Consider the following 12,061-nt stretch of genomic DNA (forward strand, 5'->3'; position numbering starts at 1 on the left):
ATTTATTTTTTATTTTGGCAGGTTTGGTCCTCCATACCAACCTACCAAGGCAGATTCTGATACAACAGAGGTGGAGGATCAATCGAGTCTACTCTATAGTAGCAAGATTCGACTCCAAGAGTGACATTTCGATTTAGACTTTGGTATCCATGGCGGGTAGCTAACATGGCGATAGAGGTGGCGGAAGAGTGAAATTAACTACGGTCTACACAGTTGGAAGGATCTGGCAAGTTTGGCAAAATAATTTCGTATAGCCTGCGTTATCAATGGAGAAGGCAATCAACGTTGGTTTAGGCAGGTAAATTGAACACATAGACATAGGCTAACACCGCTGCTAGTTAACGCCTGTTTAGACTAGGTTCATAATCCTAGCTAGCCACTACTGTAGTGCTACTGTACCCTACTGCGTGTTTTTCTTCAAATTGGCTAGTGCTAGCTAGTAGTAGCCCATCGTACTGCTGTTATGTGAAAATATATACCTTTATCTGTGTGTGTTCTTGCTACTGTACTTGAGGTTAAAATGCTCGTGTATACTAAACTACCTAGCTAACGCTGACTTCGTTTGTTGACAATTTCCTGATTTGAAACTAGCTAGCTAACTGCTAGAGCTAGCTATGTGTTGCGAAGTTGGGTTCGAACATGACTCCGCCAGCTTTACTAGCTAGCTAGAGAACTAGGGTAGATTTCATGTTGACAAATACCATGCATTCATTGCTATCTAGCAAGCACTAACGTTGTAGTGACAGGGTGCGCGCTGACAACAACCGATGCTGACTGTATGTTAGTCAAGACCGGTCTTACTCCAAGTCTTAGCTAAGGCTATTAGTTTACAAACTTGTCACAAAGGTAGAGCTAGCTATATATCTAGTTAGTTTAGCGTGTTTTGATCTTGGCTGGCTGTGTTGTTTTGTTTTGTACACTTTAGACAGCAGCAGATGGCCACTGCTATCACTTCAGCTAGCTATACCTAGCCTACAGTGGCTATCCGTAAACCAGATACAGTAGTCAAGCTCTAGTATGTGCAAGCAAGATAAAATAACACACTGATTGGTTAACAGTATAATTATGTTAACGCGACCTGCCACTTCTCAGTTTGTGATTGGTTGTGCACAGAGCATTTTAAGGATGTCGTTCAGAATAGTTAGCTACAGTAGCTAGTCAAGATTGGGATTGTCACTGTTTTCTTTACCACAAGCATTTTATTATACCCATTTGGCTGGGATGTGTGAGACAAACGTCTGTTGTTTTTGTTGCAGAACAATTCCAGACTACTTCTGTCCTAAAAGCAAAGGTGGGTGGAAATACCGAGATTGTGTTTATACTTTTTTTGTCTGTTTTGCAATAGTTAAGATGTGGTTTAGAACTCAGATTCTATGAGTCACACATTCTTATGCATATTTTTAAATGTTAATGAGTTTACAATGGTTCCGTATAACAATATTTCCTAACACAACATAAACTGTTGACACTGTTACTTTATGCATTAGTAGTTATCTGACTGGTTTCATAGAGTGGGGTAATATACATTTGATTTTATTTCTGCATATATGTGTTATACATGTTTGTGTTAGGGGGGTCAGATGGCTGAGCAGTTAGGGAATCGGGCTATTAATCAGAAGGTAGCCGGTTAGATTCCCGGCCATGCAAAATGATGTTGTGTGCTTGGGCAAGGCACTTCACCCTACTCTCAATCTGTTCTTTATCCTGTAAATAAAGAATGATGAGTAACCTTAGGCTTACGGAGTACTTCACAAATGCTGGTGAGAAATGTTATTTGACTGTTTGGCTTGAGGCATGACAGCAATTCCCTCTCCTGCCTGAAAACCTTTTTGCAAACTCATAAGAATGGCATGCTGTTGCTGTATAGTGGTGGGGCTACTAAATAAAATAAAAAGTGTGCTATGGCACGTGAATGGGCTTGCTAATGCATTAATGCATGGTGATGGGTAAAAGCTGACTCAGCTGCATGCTAAATTGTGTTGCTTGTGTCTGTTTAATGTATAGTGTGTCAACTTCAAGGGTTTTGAAACAATCTGTCTGTTGTGCTGACAATGTGAAAATTGTGCTGACATTTTTTGTTTCAGTGAAGGACCTCATCCCTCTGGGATCCCATCGCCATCAAGGCCCTGTCTCCAAACCAGTCACACATCAGGAAATTTGCATGAAGCCAATTCAGCCCTCTAACCACCGACCCTCTTATCCTCCACTCAGGCAGGCATTAACCCTCAAAAGGTCTGACATGGACCACAGAGGCAAACGTGCCTCTACTTACCATCCTAATTCCCCAGGGGTCCCACGTGGCACCCCAGGCAGTTTGACCAATTCACACTCCCAGGTTAGGAAGGTTCAGTCAGCTCCCATCAGCCTTAATCAATCCAAAGACATAAGGTGTAACTTTGGGCCAGGTATAGGCAACCCTCTCTCACCCCCCTCCAATAAGAGTGAAACACCCCCTCTGTGCAAACCCAGTACACCAGGATCAACCTCAGAGGAGGATTCGCACAAGGTATGGTTGTGAATTCCATTCTACATGCCTAGAAAAGAGGAACATGTTCACTCTACTAATTGCAATTCACGAGTGGAAGTTTCTTGATGTCTGTTTGTGTGCATTAGGGTGGACCCAGGGGTGGATGTTCAAGACCTGCTAGCCAACCCCGCAAGCTTGTAGTCCCCCCATCCCACACCTTCATTTCTGGTCAAGAAGGCCATTCTCTCCCCTCTTCTCATTCGGACCACTGGAGTCCTGGGTCCAGCCTTTCTAGGCAGCACAGTTCCCAGTCGCCAGGAGACGGAATGAACAAACTTGACAATGGTTGTTCTCCCTCACCCAACATGCATGTTTTCCTTGTCAACTGCCTCCCAAAACCTAAAGTGAGTAGTTTTTGATGTTGGTTCTCAAGGCTGCTTAGCTAGTTGATAAACATTTGTAGAAGCAGACAGTGCCGTTGAGGGATGTTTTTCTCCTTAGAACAGTGAGTTCTCACTTCACTAGTTTGTTTGCTGTTAGTGAGTCTCAGTAATCCTGTTTCATGTGCTGTACAGGGTTTAAAGTATTCCGGCACCGTGCCGGATTACCGGCGTGCAGCCATGAGAAAAACATTTTTGGGAACTTGCATGCGGTATTTTAGAGTCAATTGATTTCCCCTACCAATCATATGAGAGGAACGCTTGTAACGTAACAAGTCTATCAGAAACAGAGCAGGACGTCCTGGCAACACAGTGTGAATGAGATCCAAACGTCACGTTAGCGTTGTCGGTGAAAGAATGGAGTGCAAATTCATGAAGCCTGGGGACGATGTCCTACCCATAGATAAATGAGCTAAGCTACTATATGCCAGCAGCGATAAGAAAGTGCTTGCTCGTCTTGTCATAGAGCCGCTGCCCGTGCACTCAAACTTACCACGACGTTGCCGGGAGCAACTGTTAAAGCTAACACACCGTTGTCAATGACTGACCATGCCTGCGACTTAGAAATACATTTGTGCACATTTATTGCGGAACATGACTTGCCATTCACAATATCTTAGCGACTGGTCACCCTGTGTAGAAAACTAGCAGAAGACAAAAAAGTGTTTATCTCCAACCCCCCCAACCCCTGGCTGTATGTGACTGTTCTCAGTTTTCGGCAGTTATGTAATGTCATTGTCATGTATTGTGCTTCAGGCTTCATTTCCCACACATAAAATGCATTTTTAGCCCTGTTCTATTATTTTCTCAGGAGCATATATCCCTAGAGCGAAAAAGGACTCCTTCAACAGAGAGGTGTCCTGCAGGTATACTTTTTCATGTCTTTCATTCTTGTGAAATTCCAATTAAAGTTCTTGCACAAGTTGTTTTCTCATTAAAGGCAAGATAGGCACGTTTTGCAAACCTAAACATCCATAAATGTTTTCAGACCAAAATATCCCACCCCTCCCTTCAAAGCCACTTCCCCAAAACACATGAACTCTGCTAGGAGGCAGACAGACAAGTAGCCCATCCAATCATTACATTCGGTCCGAATGTCCAATCATTAGTGCCAGTCCGACCTGATTGGTTGTGTTTATTACTGTCGCACCAAAGATATCGGATTGATTACATTTTACTGTCAAACCTTTAGATTGATTGGTTGTTATCAGGATGTGAAGGATTCAGGATTTATTTTAGGAAATATGACAAAGTGCTTCTCAACAACATTGCCTACCCTGCCTTTGAGAAGGAAAATGTATATATTAAGGCATCTTAGTGTAAGAGAGGTTTGTGATCATTTGTATTGTAGACTTCGGTTGCACAAACCGACTTCTCTTAAGTTTGTTTGTATTTGATTGTCTTTGTATTCCTCACAGTTGAATTGACATATAGGCTTGTCTATTCACTAGGGGTGGGAATCTTTTGGTACCTCGTGATTCGATTAAAAATCAATTCACAATTTTTTTTTTTTTTTTAATTTTTATTTTATCATTCAAAACAAAATCGATTCACATAAACGAGTACATCAATCTGAATTGCTAGCAGACTGAATCGCGATTCAAATGTGAATAGATTTTTTACCCCACCTTTACTATTCACCTTTATAGAACTATGTGAAACTATAATGTGAAACTAAACATCAATGAATAAGACAGTGTTGACAATATGCTCTTGTACTCCACTAGGGGGCAGCCGATCCCTGTCTCGAAAGAGGAACAGAAACTCTGAGACAGAGGACAGAGATTGTATTGGGGACCAAGTCAAGAGGATCTGTCCCCCAGACACAAAACCACAACCAATGGCTGGGATGAAGCCTAGACCCAGTACTGCTTCCAGCCAACCACTCAGATCTCAATTCTCCATAGGCACAAAGCAAGTCTACATGAAGCCCAGTCTAAGTCCTACACTGAAACTGCAAGAGTGGCTTTCTCCAGTAAAGGATGGAATACGTTATGGACAAGGGATGGAGGAGAAAGGGGCATCTCCAGCCCTCACTAAGCCTGTTAAACGTCTCCTCCAAGGCCAGACTCAGGCACCTTCTCAGGCATTTAGAGACCGTAGTGGTAATCTTCAGTCTGGTGACACTCAAGGCAGATCCCTAACCTTGTCTCTCAGAATGCCGAATAAGGACGTGAGCAAAACAGAGATCAAAGGGAGTAGTGGTAAACCTTTAGGCAGCATAGACCCTAGAGCTTCCAAACTCACCACAAGTTTTAGTTTAGGTTCCCGGCGATCTCGTGGAACAGAACAGAATAAAGCTGCTCGCCTTCGAAGAACGTTGATTCAGCAGGATGAACTTTTCACTCCTGACCCTGTGATCTTGGTGTCAAACCCTGCACCAAAATCTAAAAAATCTTGTTCTGAGAGAAGTGACTGTTTATCTCGCTCTGTGTCTAGTTCAGCTGCTCTTCCCAGCTCAGTTGGGGCAGGATCTCCTTCTCAAATTACGCAGATCCTTAACGCATCCTCTTCTCTGGTAGCCCCAGACCCCAAAACCTTACACTCCTCGTTGGTCAAACAAGAGCCATGTAAAAACGGTTTTGTCAAACTGGAGAGGATCCCGCTATCTAAAATCAACTCTCTTGTCACATCAGGGAAGTCTTTACACGCGTCTTGTATGATTAAAGACAATCCTAAACTCACAAATAGTCCTGCTTTTCCTCAAATTAGACAGTGTGAAGATGAATCAGTTCAAATGGAGACAGACACCAAATCAACAGTGTGTCCCAGGGACATGGAGAAAACTAAAGGCACTCCCAGCCTCCACCCATCTCCTTTAGCACCCCCGGCCAGACTAGGGGGAGGAGAGGGAGAGCGAATGGGCAGGGAGAAGGACACTCTGGATGTGGAGCTAGGCCTGAGCCTGGAGCTGGATATGGACCTGTCCCAGAGCAGCAGCAGCAGCAGCGAAGAGGATCATCTGCTGTCTCTGCAGGAGATTCTGGATGGCAGCATCAAGCCTACAGACACACCAGAGAAGGGAACCCTCCCCGAACCTGGCACACCTGTGTTATCCAGATGCCAATCCAAACTTGTGAGCTGCAGACCAGGGGGGTTTATGTAGTAGATTATTACAACGACTGGGCATTCTCAATTCAATTTAAGCTGTTTTATCGATAATTCAGGTCCCTAAAATCTTTTCAATAATGACTCAGCAAATGGCATTGTGGCAAATACTTGTTTCTCAGTTCATTTTTTCGTTTTTGCTCCATCTCCAGCTACCTGTAAAATCCAAAGGGAAGCCTGTCAATTACAAGAACACACTGGAGCAGATGCTGAAGGAAAAAGAGAGCAATCAGAGGTAAAGCTCTGACTAACGTTTTGTCTTCACCAAAGCAGTGTTTCCTTTAGGAGTTTTTGGGGGCAGGTCTGTCCGAACAACAACCCCCCCCCCAAGCCGCCATCCGAGACGAAGTTAACTATTTTTGAGCAGGTTAATTTAATAGTCTACTGTCTAATAGCTGATGTAATATTACACATATTTTCGTCCTATTTCCCCCTAAGGCAATAAGGTTTGGTTACTTAATGACACCCCTTCCACTCATAAAGTATGTTTTAAGTGGCATAAATGCTGCCAACAACGTAACAACATATTGTAAATGGTCAGTAGCCTATAGCCTATTGATTAATGCTGGGTAAACACCACAAGATAATCGGGCTGATTTTGGGCCGATTTCCCCCTTCCGACAATCCTAGGTAATGTCCTGGTTATCTACAGATTATTTTATCAGATTTTCCCTTGGTGTGATGTGTGTTAAGAGTGACGGTACTTGCTCGAAGAATGTCGGAGCCGACGCAATCGTGAATCGTAAAGATAAGAAATCCTGATGTATGGGAACCCCGAGGACAAACACCACACACTATGGGAGCAAAACGGTTCAATAGGATTTTTTGGTCCTCATGTTTGTGGTCTCACATTATGAAAATCTTAAAAGATAAAAAGAATACTTCGAATCAACAGCCACGTGCAATTTAGCTAGCAGGTGAAGAATACAAACAACGAAAATCACCAGGTAACTTAATTTTAATTTGCAAGAACTATAGACGAATACCAAGCATGAACTGACAACACAAGTTATCGGACTTACAGTTCTCAAGGACGCACAGTGGCACTTGTGGCCGCTCGTGCATGCACTCTTACAATCACTGCTGATTTTGTACAGCCCTATTTCTGATACCGTGGTGGCAGAAATGTTGCCGTGGCGGGCAATCAACATAGAGGTAACACTGCCAAAGTGCAGGATCAGCTTAAGAAGCAGGTTCTTTAATCATGCATGTCTCCGCGTCCCCATCTCCAGGTTCAAGGAGATTGAGATGAAGTTGCTACTCTCCTGTAAGGAGGATCTGCTGCGATTCAAAGAGGAAGAGGAGGAGAGCAAAGAGAACATGGAGGAGGCCATCTCAAAGGAACACAAGTAGGCACTTCAACACAGACACACACACACAAACTTCTGGACTCTTGCTTGAGATCTGCATCTCGGTGTTTTGTGTGCGTTTCTTGTCGTCCCTCAGAGAGTTCCTGCTGCGTTTCTCAGTTGTGTCCAGCGCCATCAGGGACCTGCACCCAGGAGAAGAGATTTTCTGCCTGGCCAACTTTGGCCGTCTGTTCAACCAGCATACCCTGCATTTCAGGCAATGCAATGTCACTCCGAAAGGAACGGCACAGAAAACCCTACTTTGGTAAGGGGTGGCTGAATGGCTGGCTGTGGGTTTTGTTGATTTTGGACAATCTACTCCATTTAGTTCTATCTCTCAGGTCCAGTCCAGATCAGTTCAGGTTGCTGCTCGGTGCTGGACTGTTACAGGCAGCCTACCGGTCCTCCCCCTGTCCACCCCAGGTGGCTCGTAGGCTGTTCCAGGTAACCTAGTAACCACAGCTACTGGCTATGTGGACTTCACATTCAACCACATGGGGACTATTTAGTGTGACAGGAGTCTTTTTTTTATTGAATTGTGTGTATTAACTGGTCTGTGGTCCTTGTCAGTTGATGTCTGTCTACAGTGAGAGGAGGATCTCCAACCAAATACTTCAGGCCCTCAGAGACATTGCCTGCTCCTCTGCAGAACACACAGGTGTGTTTCTTTGACAGTCTTCCATTCCTTTTTCTCGTTATGGTTAAAGCTATTCTATAAATATTGTATGTATTTTCTGTACAGAGGTGAATAAGAGCTCTCAGTTTGAGGTGTGGGTGCCCAGCATTAGCGACGTTGCTCTGGTCTTCATGAACATGGGGGTTTCCTTCATCACACTCTTCCCTCTGGAAAGTCTACAGCCCCCCTTTACCGAGGGAGACCTACTGTAAGTCCAAGGATTTGCATTGATTTGTACATGTAGCAAAATAAGGTGATTGTATTTCCTGCTGAGAATTGGCTTTTGTGTGTGTGTTATGTGTTTATGTGCTTGTAGAGAGGGCATCCATATCAGCACTGAAAGCTTATCCTGTAAGAAAGACCTGAGCACTTTTCCAGAACACAACGTTGAGAATGTCATCAAGGTAAGACCTCATCTCCGGTAATGGGGATTAGGGTTCAAGGAATATACAATGTACTGGAAATGAATTTCTGCTTTCATTTTATATTATTCTGGTCTCTTCTTTTGTGTGTGTATATTACGTTGTGTAAATTCATATCTACATGTTTGTGTTCTCAATCTTCCTCAGTATTTGTCTGATGTGACAGCCCTGTGTCCGCGGGCCTACTGTGACACAGAGCTGTTGTTGTTGATGACCATGGTGAGCAGAATAGGTCTGGAGATACAGCTCACCCTCCTGCCCACCATGGACCTGAGCTCCCTGGAGCACAACCTGGTCAACAACATGAGGGACTGGGCCGACATGGTCAGTTTTCTCTTTAGTACAAACCTCAGTTATGTCATTTAAGAATGATCGAAAGGTTCTAGTTTAGCAGAGCCTCTCAACAACCAATGTTAACCGTTAGGACAACTCCCCATGCGTTTTGGTCAGTAACGACCAATGTTTGTGATTTAGCTTCCTAGGATCTGCTTGGCCCTTTCAAACCTGACGGAGGATCATCACAATCTGCGCTGGCTCGTTCAGATGCTGCCTGACAACACGCGTGGAACGTAAGCCTGGCTCTGTCCTCCACGTCCATCTCTTTGTTTACTCTCCTTGCCCTGAGATGTGGGAAGTTGTCTTTCTGAACAATTGAGTGAAATCCACATGATTGTACAGCACAAAAGAAAATATCTACTTTCCCGCAGGCAACTCCGGAGACATGTTAGTGTGGCAATGATCTCCAAGTTGTTAAACCACACGTGCACTTACAAGCCTACCAAGACAGAGTTCCAGGTAATGTGAACCAGGCAATGGATAAATCATTACTTTTAAATATTTTGTTTACATCTATTTTTTATGAATGCATATTGCTAAACTGCAGTGTGTGTTGTGTCCCAGCTGTCCGATCTACAGCAGTACCTGCCTCTTATGCGTCCTTCGGCCCTACTCAAAGGGATGCAGCTTGCCAGGAGCCAGAGACAAAGAGAGCAGGAGGAGGACTATGATGACTCGGGGACCCTTGATCAGCAGGTTAAAAATAACTACTGCCGTTCAGACTAGGGTCCATAATGCTACCAAATTGGTATTCTTTTTTCAGATTGTGAGAGTGAGCTAGACAATGGTTCAATGTGTTGATTGTTACCTGGTTACAGGCCTACTACCTGTGCTACAGCCTTCTGGCGTTGGCTAATGAAGCCTCCAACTTTGAGTTCTTTCCACCAGAACAGAAGGTATTTTGAACCAGTCTTTGGTGTACAGAAAGTCATTTTCAGTTATGCGACTGGTTGCCATTAAACTGTCATTTTTTCATTCTGCTCCCTCCTAACCATCAGAACCAGTTGCAGTACCTATGTGCTCAACTAGAGAAGCATATTAAGTGTGACATCAGAGAAAGTGAGAAGTGTCTTTACCGGAGCAAGGTAGATGGACAGTATTTTTTAACTGCATTCATTCATGACTTCAAGCTATCGACACCTATAATTTGTAAATACTCAATTGTCTTCAATAATTTACACATCTCTCTATGTGTCTGTCTGTCCTAGGTGAAGGACTTTGTTGCTCGGATCTACACAAAATGGCAGGTGCTGCTCCAGAGAACCAGACCTCTCCAGGTACTGTACCATCTCCCTGACCTCCAGTCTTTTCTTCTCATCTCAGCACACACTCATGTTTGGTGGTGATTTTCTGCTCTTTATGTCCCTACAGGGTAAATTGTATGACTATTGGCAGCCTCTACCAGAGGACATGCTGGTCTGCAGCCAGGAGAGCCTCAGTGCCCAGAGAGAAGGAGACATGGATAGAGAAAAAGAGGCAAAGGTGGGGGAAGCGGTTACCGGTGGGCAAGAGGAAAGCGAGGAATACAACATTCAGGAAGGGAGGGAAGAGAATGACTTAAGCATAGATGAGGAGGAAGATGAGAAGAAGACTGATAGTCCTGCAAATGTATCCAACATAGACAAAGAGGAGATGGAGGAAGGGCACAGGGAAGAGGGAAAACTCTTTGATAGCTGAAGAAGAGCTCCAAAACAAAAAAAAATCTAAGAAAACATGTCCTGCCTAAAAAGGACAAGTCCTTAAAGGACAATGAAGAGGATGATCCATCCCCAACCAGTGAAGAGTCAGAGGAGAGGATGGAGCTCCAGGAAGACTTGGTTGAGGGGGGGGAACCAAAAAAGGACATAGAAGTAGAGGATGTTGAAGCAGAGACACAGGAGAAAGGTAAACGGTGGCTAAGTGAGACAATTGTAACATAGGATTTTCCTATCAACTTGTGTATTCCACTATCTCAGGGAAATTTTAGATTTTCAGGGTCTTGTTTGCAATAAACGTTTTGGCTGTACAGTAAAAAACTTTTTCTCTATTTTTACCACTATTTGCACTGTATTTTCCCCTGTGTGCTGTGTTTATCCTTCTATTTTTCTCGAGTTCCCAAAGGAGAAAGTTAATAATAGTTTGGGTCCTTGACCTCCTGTTTTAATGTGTAAAGTAAGTACTGTGTTAATGCAGAAGAATTCTTGAAAATATGTTAATGTGAAATTGATTTAAAAATTAAATGTTCTGTTTATTATTTGAACCCTAGATGTGCACCTCTTGGGAATGTTTAATTCATGTTTTATCAGCATGTTTGTTTACACAATTACAAATGGGTTATCTGATAATAGTCAAAGATTATTTACAAAGTGATACTGCATTACCTCCATGCATGTTCAACAGGAAAGCTGAACAAAACTGACGATTCCTGTAGCTTTTAGTTATGGATGTGTACTGTTTCAGATAATGTGTCATTGTTAGGGCCCTACTTCAAGTAATAAATGGTATTTGGCCTTGACCTTTTGGGGGGCATGCAAACATACCAAATTTTCAACTCTTCTAGATGTGAAACATCAACTGTTGTGATTGGCAAACACCATCTATAGTCCTGTCATAATACGCCTGACTAGCTTAATGTCTCTTTTGCACAATTCAATTTCAGAGATGACTCACACTGTATACTTTCATCTAAGAAATCCCTCAATTAATGTGGTGTCTTGGTACATTTTAGATTTTGTATTTTTCTCTAGTCATGACATCTGCTTGCAGTGCCTATAAAAAAAAAGATTCTACCCCCACTGAATTTATGTTTTTTTGTTTTACGATCAACTTTCACAAGCTGTGAAAGTAAACTTTTTGTATTCATATTTTAACAATTAGTTATTCTATTAAATGCACACTAGCTGCAATGGGACTTTATAGTATGATCAGAAGGATTGAGTTTTGTGTTGGAGTTTTGAAAAATAAACAAGTTAACTTCTCTGGTGATTGCTGTTTTAGCGTTTCTTCCCAATAATCAGTATAAACTAATTTATCCAATGGGCTCTTAGTCCTTGAAGATCTGAAGGAGAATATTAAGTACTTTGTCTCAGTTGCCTTCTGTGCAGTCCAATTGAAATGCTTGTTGCTTGCCAGGTCGTGGAATACGAATTCTCACTGACATGTCATTATGGCACAGGTCATTTCTGGTCTATCATAGGTTAACACAAGTATGAGGGCTTCAAGCCCCAATACTGTGATGATCAGTGACCTATGCTATTTTGTAAAGCTCTCTCTTGGAAGTTGCT

At 42.9% G+C, this 12,061-nt stretch overlaps 1 protein-coding gene across 2 annotated transcripts; it reads left to right on the forward strand.

Annotated features, from left to right (window-relative positions):
* Nucleotides 1-57: 57 nt before the first annotated feature.
* On the forward strand, nt 58-11,762 carry slf2 (SMC5-SMC6 complex localization factor 2). Of its 2 annotated transcripts, XM_047028649.1 has the most exons (22): nt 58-298; nt 1,257-1,291; nt 1,717-1,760; nt 2,085-2,506; nt 2,614-2,871; nt 3,719-3,773; nt 4,635-5,983; nt 6,168-6,250; nt 7,248-7,364; nt 7,462-7,629; nt 7,706-7,808; nt 7,935-8,022; nt 8,107-8,248; nt 8,357-8,444; nt 8,610-8,786; nt 8,937-9,031; nt 9,170-9,257; nt 9,363-9,494; nt 9,617-9,694; nt 9,797-9,883; nt 10,007-10,075; nt 10,170-11,762. In XM_047028649.1, exons 3-22 carry the CDS (start codon nt 1,718-1,720, stop codon nt 10,473-10,475), a joined length of 3,948 nt encoding a protein of 1,315 aa, XP_046884605.1. In that variant the 5' UTR covers nt 58-298; nt 1,257-1,291; nt 1,717; the 3' UTR covers nt 10,476-11,762. The 2 variants fall into 2 exon arrangements, with proteins under 2 accessions (XP_046884605.1, XP_046884604.1); XM_047028648.1 differs by lacking the exon at nt 1,717-1,760.
* Nucleotides 11,763-12,061: the final 299 nt, after the last annotated feature.

The sequence above is a fragment of the Hypomesus transpacificus genome, chromosome 11, assembly GCF_021917145.1.
Source record: "Hypomesus transpacificus isolate Combined female chromosome 11, fHypTra1, whole genome shotgun sequence".
In the NCBI taxonomy this organism is placed as follows: Eukaryota; Metazoa; Chordata; class Actinopteri; order Osmeriformes; family Osmeridae; genus Hypomesus; species Hypomesus transpacificus.

What these genes read in the sequence shown, in the direction of transcription:
- slf2 (XM_047028648.1), top strand. Translation starts at nt 267, where the DNA reads ATGGAGAAGGCAATCAACGTTGGTTTAGGCAG. An exon ending in CCTGACAACACGCGTGGAAC is followed by an intron (nt 9,032 to 9,169) that starts GTAAGCCTGGCT and finishes ACTTTCCCGCAG; the next exon opens with GCAACTCCGGAGACATGTTA. An exon ending in AGTGTCTTTACCGGAGCAAG is followed by an intron (nt 9,884 to 10,006) that starts GTAGATGGACAG and finishes TGTCTGTCCTAG; the next exon opens with GTGAAGGACTTTGTTGCTCG.